The sequence below is a fragment of the Heliangelus exortis genome, chromosome 9, assembly GCF_036169615.1.
Source record: "Heliangelus exortis chromosome 9, bHelExo1.hap1, whole genome shotgun sequence".
NCBI lineage: Eukaryota > Metazoa > Chordata > Aves > Apodiformes > Trochilidae > Heliangelus > Heliangelus exortis.
In genome coordinates, this window is record NC_092430.1 from 5,164,258 (window position 1) to 5,177,883 (window position 13,626).

At 42.7% G+C, this 13,626-nt stretch overlaps 1 protein-coding gene across 8 annotated transcripts in view; it reads left to right on the forward strand.

The window, feature by feature from the left end:
- The window catches only part of DOCK10 (dedicator of cytokinesis 10), a 155,276-nt gene that overhangs the window by 140,605 nt on the left and 1,045 nt on the right, over positions 1–13,626 (forward strand). For 6 of the 8 annotated variants that reach the window (XM_071751788.1, XM_071751789.1, XM_071751785.1 and 3 more), the window contains 7 exons: positions 338–451; positions 5,826–5,972; positions 6,480–6,690; positions 8,922–9,112; positions 9,781–9,881; positions 10,198–10,336; positions 12,148–12,223. In XM_071751788.1, the coding sequence (XP_071607889.1) occupies positions 338–451; positions 5,826–5,972; positions 6,480–6,690; positions 8,922–9,112; positions 9,781–9,881; positions 10,198–10,336; positions 12,148–12,223 (979 nt within the window). The remainder of the gene's footprint in view (positions 1–337; positions 452–5,825; positions 5,973–6,479; positions 6,691–8,921; positions 9,113–9,780; positions 9,882–10,197; positions 10,337–12,147; positions 12,224–13,626) is intronic. The other 2 variants (XM_071751790.1, XM_071751786.1) reach the window with 1 other exon arrangement.

The window sequence follows — 13,626 nt, forward strand, 5'->3', positions numbered from 1 at the left end:
GGGCTGGGAGTTGAGCTGAGTTACTGGCACCCTGCACTTGACTGCACATAGGACACTTGGGTTCTTTGACCTCTCAGTAGGTCCCTATCACTGCCCAATGGTGGAATCCTTTCCCTCTATACAACTCTGCCTCAAAACTCTTGTACTCAGAAGATGACAGGAACCTTGAAATGAATTTTTAGTGACTGCTGCCAAGTTTAAACCTTAGCGTGTGCAGCCGCCTTTGCAAGGGTTTGGTAATTCAGTTAAGAGAAGCCTTGCTTGTGCAGAGCCTTGGTGTCATTTCCCAGAGTACTGATGCTTTCTCCCTTCCCCTCTCCCTCCTTTCTTCATGTAGAGACTCTCTGATTTGTACTACGACATCCACCGCTCCTACCTGAAGGTTGCAGAAGTTGTGAACTCTGAGAAACGCCTCTTTGGGCGGTATTACAGGGTGGCATTTTATGGGCAGGTAAGTCACTTCACATCCTTTTGGTTCTACAGATGGCCAGATTTCAGCCACGTCCTTCTAATCCTGAGATATTTAAGGGAAGCTAAAGCAGGGAAACGCTTAAAAGTTGATCATGGGGTAGAAAGTGCCTCCTGAGTCACACTGGAGGATTTTGCTCAGAAGAGAGAGCACTCAGTTGCATCTGTACAAACTGCTGCTGGAGATTTAATGGTGTAATGGATAACAGACCTGCACATGAGTTCTTGACTTCATCAAACTCAACTGAGGCAGGGCAGGTTTCTTCAGATAAAAACTCAAGTAAAACGAGATAAAGCATCTTTGTTTGATACATGGCCCTCTTCAAGTAGAGTTCAAAGCAAAGCAGTATGCAGTAGATGTTCTGCTGTGTTTCTCCCTGACTCTGCCTTCTGCTTTCAGGCCACCTCTGATTCTGTGCAACGTACTGTAGAGTAGTTTTATTGCCTCTGCTGTGCTTCAGCATTCTCAAAGCATTATTTTGTGCTTTCTTCCACTACAAACCGGTGTAGCAATCCAGCATGTTCTTTTAAGACCTGGTTTTGACAAGCACACTATCTCCTTTACTGTAAAATAATGAGGTGTGTAAACAACAGATTGATGTGAATCATTCTGTTTGCAAATTAGATTTTAATGCAGAAATTTGCTCTTTTCTCCTTTTGGTCTTATTCAAGGCTGTGGTAAGTCTAGTTCTTTGCATGTTTTGTCTAATTCTCCTCACACGTCCTCCATCCTTCTCTGTACTGTTACTTAACTCTAACTCACTCTCCTGTGCTCTCAGTTCTTTGGTTCGTGGCAGATGAAATAACATCGTTTCAGTCATTGTTGCATCCTGCAAACTAATTTTTGTTTGCTCAGTCACCTGGATTACCAAGCTGTATCTGTCACCATGTTGTGTGTGCACCGTGGGGCCCAAAGCTGCGTCCTCTCATCTCAGTGAAAGATTTTCTCTCAGCTTCACTGGGAGTGGGATTGGACCCCTTCTTCCTCCTTTGAAAAACTCAGCATAGCATTAATGCTGTTTGAATGCAAGGCTGCTTTCCTGGCCTGGGCACTCTGGAATGGTTGGGCAGGTGGCTGCACCAGCTGCCTGACAGTCACTTGTAGGAGCAAGCAAACTGGGAGTCAGAGGGCAATGGCAAGTCCTTCTGAAAAAAAAAAAGGGGTCAGCAGAGGGGGAAATGGAACTCTCCTGCTTGCATCTCCTTGCCAGGGCTCTCTCAGAGGCAGCTACTTTTAAATGGATAATTTGGCTGTAGCAGTTGTGCTTAACTAGGTTAAAATCTCTCTTACAGTACAATGACTTCTCAGCTGCCAGTGCCACAAGGACAACTTCATTTAAACAGCTTTAGTGCCCTAAAGCCAATGACTTTTTCATAGCTACGTATTGCTCTGTGTGTTCCCTGGTGCCCCTGGACCCTGAGTTCTAAATGCAAACAAGCACAGCTTCCTCCTGTCCTTTGGCAGAAAAAAATGTTAAGTGGTAGAAAGTGGGATTGATTGCTCCTTGCAGAGGAATAGCAGCAAAAATGTATGGCCCGTTGCAAATAATTCAAGGTAGATCATGCCCATCAGCACTGCCTGTGCCTCCTTGGAAAATAGCAGTGGGTGTGCAGCAGTGAGTAAGGAGGCTTACAGGACACAAAGCACTGTGTGGGAGCTACAGAGGAACCTTGTCCTGGAAGGAGAGACAGAATAGTCTGTTCCTACATGCTGGTTGTACCTGCACTGGCTGCATATTTTTCCTGTTGGAAGGCTTCCTATCTGTTTTTCTGTCAGTCCCTTTTTCCTATGTGCCACTTGATTCCTTTTTGGCTGTGCAAGTGGAAATGTAGAGGACCTTTTGGTCCCTCTGTTGCCTCAGAGTCTTGCAGGCCTCCATGCTGAGAGTGACCTCAATGCCCAATTCATTTACAACATGAAAACAATTCCCATTTTTTATGATTCTGGCAGGCTTTGCACACTTCCTCCTACAAGCTAATGGTTGCAGGTTTTGCCAGTATTACACAGTTAAACCATTGAAAAGTAATATGGGTCACTTTGTTTTGGCCACTATAAATGAAATGCCACAAAAAGAACCTCGTGCAGATGTGGGATGCTTGGTATTCAGGTTCCTTTTCAGCCTTAGACATACACAGTTGTATGAAATACCTGTTGGCAGACACATGAGAGCACACATGTAATTAAAAAAATGTATTATTACACATAGGGATTTATTCATTAAATGTTTTCATCAATTGTATCAATAATAAACATATACATGTAAAAATAGAACACTGCTGGTTCTGGACTGAAACAAAAAAACTGCAGAGAAAGCAAAATAAAGGACAAAAGAATACTGCAAATACTGTCTGCAGGGACAATTTTGAGCGTTCTTTGTGGAAAAAGAAAAAAAGTCTGCAGCTGCACCTGAAAAACATTCTTCTTCATGCAAAGGCAGAGACAGTATCTGATTACTGCATAGCTTCAGGGACCCTCTGGAAGGATGGTTTGAATGAGTGCAGTCCTTAGGGAGGATGCAGGAGGTTGTTTTTGCCAGAGAGCTTTATGAGCCGGATCTCATGGCAGCTGACTGCAAATTCTGTAGTGGCCTTTGGTGACAATATCTCATTGCACCACCAAGTGGCCACACTAGCCAGTGCTTATGATTTTATGTGGAGGTGGTGTTTGAAGTCAAAATTCTAATTGAATTTAAAAAAAAAAAAAAAGCTGTTAAATATATTGAACGTCTATTGTGCTGATAAGCAGACACTCTCAAGACTTACTTTGAGGTCAGTGATAGGTAAAGGTAGAGATGAGGTTTTGTTCTCCTATTTGGGCAAGAATCTGTAGAAGTTGGAGGGCAGATTTTGATAGCAGTAAGCTTACTGCATATTTACATCTGAAGATCAGAGGATGTGTCCCCTTTCCAAATGTAATAAAACAGCTGTATGTTCCTTACCAAAGAGTGTCATGTGCTCTTTTAATAAAGGAGGTGGTGCTTACTCAATAAAGCCAGGGAGGTATCTGTGAACTGGTAAAGCAAAAGGTTCTACCTTGGCCTGTCAGTTGTGGGGGCAGAATGTATTATTCCAACAGAGAAAAATAAGATTTACTGTCATCTTCAAGGTCTGTAGCAGGGCACACAGGGAGGAAGAAGGGCCTTTTAAGCACTCCCAGGTCACAGCTTTCCTCTCAGCTTGTGGAAACCAATAATCTGCTGACCAGGAGGATGTTTCACTTCCATTGCATTCGGCTGCTCTGTTAAATAATTTTCATTTGTAAGGCTGCATTGTTCCTGCAGGGCAAAACCAACCAGTATGAAAATAATCTAGGGGTATTCGTTGATAATGTGACCTTGGCTGATTAATATTTTAAAATCCTGAGATTGGGGGATATTTGGTTCCTAAAAAGTATTTAATCTTACTTTCCATAGTCTTTGCCAGACATATAGCATATGGCAGACACAATTCTTTATATCTCATAATTAATTCCTGCTTGTCACCTTGTCAGCTGAAATACTGTAGGGAATACATACTTAACTAATGTCTCTTGCATTCAAGACAAGACTAAATCTGTTAGTTGTTTTCAGGTGTGGTTTTTTTTTTCAAGCAAAACTATCATCTTAGTGTGCCATGCAGCATCAGATCAGAGATTTGGCACTTCCATATGAACACTGTGTTCCAGCATGCAGACATACACAGAATCAGTGTTTAAGAGGATCTTTTATTTTGCTATGTGATTACTTTGGAAAACACGAAGGTTTATGTTGAAAACATCAAATAGTAACAGAAAACAGATGGTTTTTGACAGAAGCCATCCCCAGTTGTGTGTTTGAGTGTGGTTGCGTGAGATTAATAAGGATTTCCCACATAAAGCAGTTTTGCTTCAGTGGAAAAAAGATCAGAAAGCAGGTTATGATCCTATAGCTCAGTGAAATCATTGGAAAGTCAGTTGTGTGCCCAGACCAGTGAATGCTTATAGGGCATTGGCACTTGAGCTCAAGATTTGTTCTCTAAGTACCTGTCAAGTAATTAATATGTCTATGAAGTTTAATTGATAAGATCATTAAAAATTGTGTGATGTTAAAAGGTCAGTGAGAAACTGCTGAAGATACTGTCAGACAAGCTGCTGTTGCTGCTATCAGTCACTGGCTTCCAGTAACGCCCACACTGCTTGGCACTTGCCAAATGAAAAGGCAGTTATATTGCCTCTTGTCCCCAGTGAAGGCAAAGACAGAGATCCATGTATTTTTTAATCCCAAGTGAGGTGAAGCTCGGGGGTTTTTTTCCTAAAAAAACCATTGAAATTCACAGCTGTACTTTTTGTGAAGTTTTGCCTAGTCTATAATTTTAGCAGCCAAAGTTGGGTTTTGCCTGAGTCCCTTCCAAAGAGATTTTGGAGCTCTCTCTTGACTTCGCTTGCTTGTGCTTCTGTTTTTCAACAGATGGATGCAGGCTGCCCAGACAGGCTGTAGAATTAGCTGACCAAGCCACATCATGGCAAGTTCAAAGGGCCTTGAGTCTGACATAGTTAGACATGGGCTGTCCTCCCTTCCCCTTTGTCCCTGCAGCTCCAGGTGTTTTCCTCTGGGTCACTGCATTGAGGTGAAAGGAGGAGACTTTGGGTACAGCTGCAATGCTTAACTCTGCCAGATGGCAGCAACAGCTCTGGAGACTCTAGGAGGAGAACTGGGATATCTCAGCACTGGGATAAATCCAGTCTTTGTTAATGGGGCACTTGCTGCTCAGCTGGGAGAGCTTCTCCCAGAGTGTTGATGTAGGTGTTCATCAGTAGCTGTTGAGTGTTTCACCTGCACATGATGCAATGCTCTGCTAATTTTCTGTGGGTGGCATTTCTTCTGAGGCCTGAAAGGTTCTCCTTCAGCTCTTCAATGGAGCCTTTTTTAAAGTTCTTGCTGACTTTATTAGGTTAGCAAGACTGAGCTTTTTTGCCAAGGAGCACAGTCTGTGTCTTTTTATTATATTTTTCTTTTCAAATACATTCTGTTAGCATAGTGCTTCCAAAATACTTAATTGAACCAAATTATTACAATTTAAAGATTTATGTCTAATTTTTAATTCATTTGTATTTTTCCATCAGCATTCTCAAGATAACACTTTAAATCTTTAACCAGATAGGTCTCTTATATTCATAAATGTGTATGAGTTATTTTCTGGCTAACTTTGGATATAAACACAGGCCTCTAGGTATGTGTGTCTGCCAAAGGTGGAGAGGGGTAAGCTTTTAACTTAGGTGCTGGAAATGGCATACTGGAGTCTGTGGTGTACAGTCAGCCTTGATTCCTGATGCAAGCACCTAGTTTGCACTTTGCCTTGCCTGTTGTGTTCACTGAATCCTTGTATTTTTTTCCAAACAGGGTTTTTTTGAAGAAGAGGAAGGTAAAGAGTATATCTATAAAGAACCCAAACTAACTGGCTTGTCTGAGATCTCTCAAAGGCTGATGAAACTTTATGCAGACAAGTTTGGAATAGATAATGTGAAGATCATCCAGGATTCCAACAAGGTACTTGAGACTTTCAGTTCTTGCACGAGGGGGAGAAGTGGGTGCATGGTTTGTGTTTTGAATGACTGTGAGCTGAGTGTTTGTGTCAACCATCACAACCTACAACTGAAAAAAAGATCCTCACCTTACAGCCTGGCAGGGGCTGCGTGAAAATGGCAGTGCTATAGCATGACAGTCAATGGGAAAAAATATATTCCAACACATGCCTGCAGAGAGCATGCAGATGTCTACTGCAATGCAGAAGCAAGTTGGTTTTTCTCTCCTTTAGCTTCCGTGCACTTTTGCCAATGGCTGTATTTGAAAGTTCTGCTGTTCACAGGGGCCTTGTGGTTGAGTATCTTTGGGTCTGAATAACCCATTTGGCAGTCTCAGTTTTCATCAGTATAGATCAAATCCATATAAATCCACATATCTATAAATCTCTATAAATCTATATAGATAAAAGCATCAGAACCATAATGGCTGCTTCGTCTCGCTTCACAGAATTCGTTTGTCACCCTTACACAGGTCAACCCCAAAGACCTGGATCCAAAATATGCCTACATCCAGGTGACATATGTCACACCTTTCTTTGAAGAGAAAGAAGCTGAAGACCGAAAGACTGACTTTGAAATGCATCACAACATCAACCGCTTCGTGTTTGAAACCCCGTTCACACTCTCAGGGAAGAAGCATGGTGGGGTAGAAGAGCAGTGCAAGAGGCGCACGGTTCTGACCAGTACGTGAGCTCAGGATCCTTCCCCCCTCCCTTCCCACCCGTGCCAGTGGAGCCCAGCAGTGCCTTTCACGTGCCAGGCTTTCTGCAGGTCATGCAGAATAAGTTGGCAGCTGCTCAGCAGGTCCACTGGCAAGGTCTGTGCTTTCTTGCAATCCTGCTGACCATCCGAGGGAAAGTTATTTTCACTTGTGGAGTCATCAGCTTTGTGATTTTTTTTTATTTTTTTATTTTTTTTATTATTGACATCTTAACTGTTCTTGCAATGATCTCATCTGGGAGTGGTGCTGCTGGAGGCATCTTAGCACTCAGATCTATTGTTTTTTTAATAATAAGTAGGGTGCATCTTCTGCTGACAGTAAAACTTAGCAGATTAAGGATTTTTACTCAGAATGGGAGTAAGATACATAATACAGAATTTTTTTGAAGTGACATTTAAGATTTCATCTCATTGGGCACTATCAGTGTTTTAAACAGGAGTGTCAGGAGCACTAGATATGTCTGTTCTTATTGAGTCCTGTTAAACAGAAAATGTTTAGTTCCTTATCACCATTGAAATCTTGTTAAAGAGGCATCTTTCATGAAACTACTACTGAAACTTGACCTGTCTGAATTTTGGCTGGGAATGTGATAAACTGTCTGAGGTGGAGGTGTTGCTCTCACGAGAGGCTTTTGTTCACAGCAAAGCCTTCTGTGTGACAGAAGATTCACTGCCCCACTGACTTCAGTGCATCTGCTTTACCCAAGGGGCAAAGTGAAGAAAGCTGCTTGAAGTACAGGCATAGTCACCTAAAAGTTTTGTTCTGACAAGTCAGGGAAGAGGCAGTGATGTCTGGGGGCATCTTCTTACATGACACAGCTTTTCTTGTAGGAAGAAAAAAGGAGGGGCAGCTTGTCTGTGGGTTTTTTAAGTGCTCGAGCATCAGTAAGTGTTTTGAGATCTTTATTGAAGCCGGCAGTTTCACTGAGTTGAAAGTGCAGCTGTTAAGCTATGTCTGGCAAAATAAAGAGGGGGCTTCTTCCAGCAAAATGTTTTCCCTAAGTTATTACATGCTGTCATCAGCTCCCATCACTCTCAGCCTGGCTTCATCTTTGGTGTTAGGTAGGAGTTTGATGACCTTCTCCCCTACTTTTACCTCTGGAGCCTGCCTCACCTTCATGGTTTTCTCTAAAGGAAGCATGTATCATTTTTTGCTATTGCTATGTTTTTTAAAAAGTGTTTTCATTTGCTTCCTATATGAAAAGAAATGCTTTTACTTTGAAAAGAATTCAAGGCATGGAAAGGAAGTGGAAGTTAATTATGCTTGGGCAGAGGTGCTGGGGGCCTGGAATGGTACTCACTCAGCATCTCTGCTCCAGAGCCTGCTGCTGGCATTGTGCAGAGGACAAGGGCAGTCAGGCTGTGGTCTGTGGATCTCTGGCTCTCTGCCATGCCTGGCTGTTAATCATGCTTCCAGAAGTCCTGGGTTTCCTACTCTCCAAGGATACAGCCACCCTGTAAGCTGGAACTCATCTAGGCCTGAGCTGACTGGCAGCAGATGCTCACCAGAGGAGGGCATGCACAGAGTTTGGGAGGCCTTCCAAAGGGTGGAGGGCAAATAGGAAAAGATTGTTAGCTTAGATCAGACTTAATGTGCTGGAACAGTACGTTTGCCAGACTCCCTGAGAGCTGTGAAAAGGCTCTGACAGGGAGGAAGGGCTTTTAGCAATGAATAATCCCTCTGTCAGCTCCCATAGCAGTATTTGGGTTGAATACTGAAAGTTACTCCTTGCTTCTTTAAGGATGATGTTTTAATAACAGTTCATCTATGGGTGAGAGATAAGCAATTCAGCTCAGCTAGAGCCTCCTGTCTCTAACTTGAAACAGGTTTGATGGGATGTTTAGAGCTTTTTGAAGCTCAGTGCAGGCTTATCATTTGGTTTTTTGGTTCAGAAAAAAAGAAATTTGTGGATTCTTATTACTGAGAGGTGAGAGCTTTTTGCCACGTGGATGTGACAGAGATCTGTAGCTATCAGTGGTGAATTTAAAAGGAAATGCTTTCCCAGTGCCAGGCACATAAAACTTCAGTTTGGAGCTGCTGTCTCCCTTTCACTCATTTGCCTAATTAAACCCTAGTTTGTATGGCTTGATAAAGAGATTGGCCAAGTCAAACGTTCATACTTTGACTTAGTTGTGTTAGTTTTGTTTTCCTAAATACTCTCCTTCTCGATCCATTTCTTTCATTTTTGAGTAGCCAGTCACTTGTTTCCCTACGTGAAGAAACGCATTCAAGTCATAAGCCAGACCAGCACAGAGCTGAACCCTATTGAAGTAGCAATTGATGAGATGTCCAAAAAAGTCTCAGAGCTCAATCAGCTTTGCACAATGGAAGAAGTGGACATGATCCGACTGCAGCTCAAACTCCAAGGAAGTGTCAGTGTCAAGGTAATGACAATTTGCCTCTTTTTTTTTTCTTTTAGTTTTTACTGAATGCCTCTACCTAAATCCTAATTCAGATTTTCATTATTTCAGACATCTATTTTATATTTCTAGTCTTATGTTGTATCCCTGTATTGTATTCCACCCTAAAAATGTCAGGGAATGGAAGGTTTTCTACAGATGTTGATGATTGCTGGATTTCTGTGCAAATATAACTATTTCAGTCAGATCTTCTCTGAATAAATATTAAAGCTTTTCTAACAAGACCATTATGTGACACTTGACACTACAGCCCATCACACAGCCAACCATGCAGACACTTGAAAGGGAGTGTTGTTAGGGTTGCTTTTGTCATTTACTATTTAGAAAAATAGGGACTGGTGAGAGGTGCATCTGTTTCTTGTGCTACCATTAAAATGTCTCCAAATCTGTAGCTTTCAAGATGGTTAACAAGCTGAGGACTCTCAAAGGCCATCAGAAATCCACAGTTTGTGCTGACCAGCTCCCTTTTCTTCAGTAAAACCCCTCAGGTTCATCCAGGTGACAAGAGGAGTGAGGTGATGTTCTTCAGTCTTGGTTGCCTGAGGCCAGTCCCCAAGCATTGGAACACAAGAGAAAAGGACAATAAAATGCTTGTTCTCTGCATTTTTTTTCTCTGTGTGGTTTTTCCCCAGGTAAATGCTGGACCAATGGCCTATGCTCGAGCTTTTCTTGAAGAGACAAATGCCAAGAGATATCCTGATAATCAAGTTAAGCTTCTGAAAGAAATCTTCAGGTAAACATTAAGTTTCAACTTTCCATCCTCTGCATACTATGAGTAACATGAATAGGTGTGACAGGAAATCAGGCTGAAAGCTGATTATTTACCTGTGCATTTACCCACCAAATAAATATTTACTGAAGTTTTGGACTAGCCTAGTCCTGCATTCCTCTTGGTCTGAGGGTGAGTTCTGAAATTCACTTCTAGTAAGGTGTGACTTGCAAGGGGGAGGGGGGGAAGAGACACAGCAGCGTGTATATATAAATATAGATAGGGTTTTTTCATTGCTATAATATTCTGTGGTTGTTCTTTGTGGTTTTTGTGCCTGTAGGCAGTTTGCAGAAGCGTGTGGCCATGCTCTTGATGTCAATGAACGCCTGATTAAGGAGGATCAATTTGAATATCAGGGAGAGATGAAGTCTCATTATAAAGATATGCTCAGTGAGCTGTCTGCAGTCATGAATGAACAGGTTGGATCATCTATTTTGGTGCTGGTGGGGGCTGAATGAGGGTGGGTAATTGTGTTTCCTGGTGAAAAAATGAAGCTGTGGAGCAAAATACTAGAAGTAAAACCCTGCAGTGCAATAGTCACCTTATTTTTAAAAAACCAGCTGTTTTCTATATAAGTAATCTGATTAATCAACAAAGTTGAAAAGTTGAATGTTCAAGAGGCCAAATGCAGACTGAGCTCTACAGGCGTAGAAAGAGAATGAGTTAAACCAGTGCTTTATGCTCTGCTTGCATTATCCTACAGCTGTAATGTATTTAATTCAAGTAGTTAATTGCTTTTAAGAGCTAACTTTTAGCTGGAGAGGAGATACCTTTATATTTTCTATTTGTATTCAGCTTTCAGACCAAGTTTTCTTTTTTATAATTTTGTATTTAAATACAGTGTCAAAAAACACGCCATGTTAAAACTATCACAGCTCTTAGCAGCTTCAGAGGGATAACTATGCATGGCTGCATTATATGAAATGCATCCCAAAATACTCAACTGGGCTTCAGTGCACACTTGCAGCTGTTCTACTGCTGTATCTATGCAGATAGTTTTTATTGTTGTTTTCTATTTTAATTTAAACACGGAGTGATTCTTCATACTAACAGAGAAATTAAATCATGCTTAATTATTTCTCTGCATGCATGATTGGAAGGCAGCTTAGATTGCACCCAAGAAACACACACTCTATAGCAGCTGGGCTGCATTTCCAGGTGCCTATGGCCCACATAGACACTCTTGGTGTGCAGAATTCCTTGGTTTAGCCATTGGTTTCGTTGATGGTATCTCACAGAAGTGTCCAGCTGGCACCATGTTACACCATGTGAGAAGAAATTTTTGGCCATTGTTATCCTTGCTTTGGAACTGAGGCAGGTTTTCACAGGGTGTAAAGCTGGGTTATCATGTTGAAGGCTGACTGTATGCCAGGTGGGGGTCAAGCTTATGGGGGGGTTGCTGTTCTGTGAGTTGTGCTCCCTTCCTGTTTAGGTCTCTAAGGATTTGTGAACCTCAAGCATTCCAGTAATTTTTTATCCTAACTAATATATAGCACTGGTTGTTACAGTAAGTGTGTAAGTACTGAGGTTATCGTTTGTTACTCAGTGTTCATGTCTCTCCTGTGGAAGTTATTTTGGCCATCCAGTCAATGTGCATAGGTAATACCATATGTCTTGTGTGAACTACTGTTCCCCACGAGAGTGAAGAATGTATGGTCAGCATCAGTGAGGCACAAGCAGCCCACAGGTTTCAGCATTCATAAAATACTTGGCAAGCTCTGTTAAATACTCACACCTGTATTTGTATCGGTGAGCTCAGAGCAGTCATAGTGAAAATTAAAAGACTAAAGAATACAAAATTAATTGTACTTAACCATATTGATATGCAAAGTTAAGCATTCATCCAGCAAAAGTCAAGATTTTCATCTGCTAAACCCATATTATCTGCATTTGAAAGTCAACATAGAAAACCAGTGGGGCAACATTACAAGCAACAGCCCAGTTTTCCATCACCATGGTTTTTTAGGAAAACTCTTTTCCCCTTGCATGTGCACTACTTCTGAACAGAACCTCAGAGAAATCCCATGATGTAAACTGTGGCTGAAATATTTATCTGGCAGTTGGAAAGCTTGAGGCTCCATTGTAACTGCTGTGTGCTTTGCACCAGCAAGATTTGTCATCTTTCCCATTGTCATTTTCAAGAGGGTTTTGTTTGCTCACCCACTGACAGTGACTCTTTCATCACCATATGTTTTTTCTCTTGTTTTGTTTTCTTTTTCTTTTCTGACAGCTCTGTCATGGTCCTTGCTTATACAGCTTCTCTTCTTCCCTGTCTAACATTTCCCTCAATACTATAGCCAAAAGTGGTATGTTCATTTTTCTTACATCTATTTTTTTTTCTTTCAATGTCATGTATTTTCTTCACTTGCTTGTTTTTCTACTCGGTCTGTTTGTTTTAGTTTCATGTCTAATGACTCCCTTGCTCAGGGAGGTGGTTTTTTTAAAAAAAAAAAACAAAAAAACAAAAAACAAGGTATGTGTGTGAAGTATTGTCCATGAACAGTGCTGAGATACACGTTCTTGAGGATCCTGGTTATGAACTCGGGGAGGTCAGTGAGGCAGCTTGTCAGGAGCCTCCTTATACAAAAGCTTGTGCCAGTCATAGCCAAAGTGGGAGAATGGAAGAGCAAGGGACAAATGGTACAGATTAAGCCAAGCCCCCTTGTCCCATGAGTGTGGTCCCCTTCTCCCAGGCCTGCCCATCACACTGCTGTTGGCCGTGTCCTGGGGCTGGGGAGCAATGGGGTGTGCAAGCCCAGATGGATGGGTCAGGACTGGCACAGCCACCTTGGCACTCTGCTTCTGACACCCCTGGGGAGAGTGTTGGGCTTGGGGCAGGGCTGGGGGCAGGCAGGCAGCAGCCCCTGTGGATAACAGGGGTTGATGGCATAAGATTGTGCCTGGAGATCTGTGAAGGGGAGAGGTTTCTCTTCCAACGCTGACAGCTGCGTGGTCAATGGGGGTGGCCCCCATGCTGGGGATGCTTCAGCATAGTGCCCTGTGGAAAAAAGGAGGCAGCTTTTCAGGCTGTATTTGTAGCAGTAAGTAGGGAAATCAGCTATTACTGAGGCTAAAAAGAACAGAAGGAAGAAAAAACCTTCCTTCTTGCTCAAGCCTGTATGTAGCAAAGGGCAGAGCAAGCTTTTGCCACTGCTTCTGGCCAAGAGGACAGCTCTGCCTAAGGCCTTGCCCTGGCACCTGCTCCAAACCCTTCCTAAAGAATGGATTTTTTCAGCTGTCACCTTGTGTGATGCTCAGTGGGGACACTGTGTGCCCAAATGCCTGCGTGTGCAGAGCTGGGCCCAGGCTGTGCCACAGGCAGGAGGTGTCTGCTGAGGTTATTACATGTAGGTGACTTGTCAGTTGTGTTGTATGGGATTTGTTAGAGATACATAGTTGAGGGAACCCCTTGAAGCACAGCATGGCAGAAGCCACCAGCCCAGCCCCATTTACCCCCTGCTCAGAGAGCATCCTCCCTCTCCCTCAGCCTCTGCTCACTGCCGGCTCCCTAGGTCTTTCTCCTCTGTCAGATCCTCAGTATCATTGTGTCATGAGAAGCCTGGAGAAGAGGAGGCTCAGGGGAGACCTCATCACTCTCTACAACTCCCTGAAAGGAGGTTGGAGCCAGGGGGGAGTTGGTCTCTTTTCCCAGGCAACTCTCAGCAAGACAAGAGGGCACAAGAGGTCTCAAGTTGTGCCAGGGGAGGTT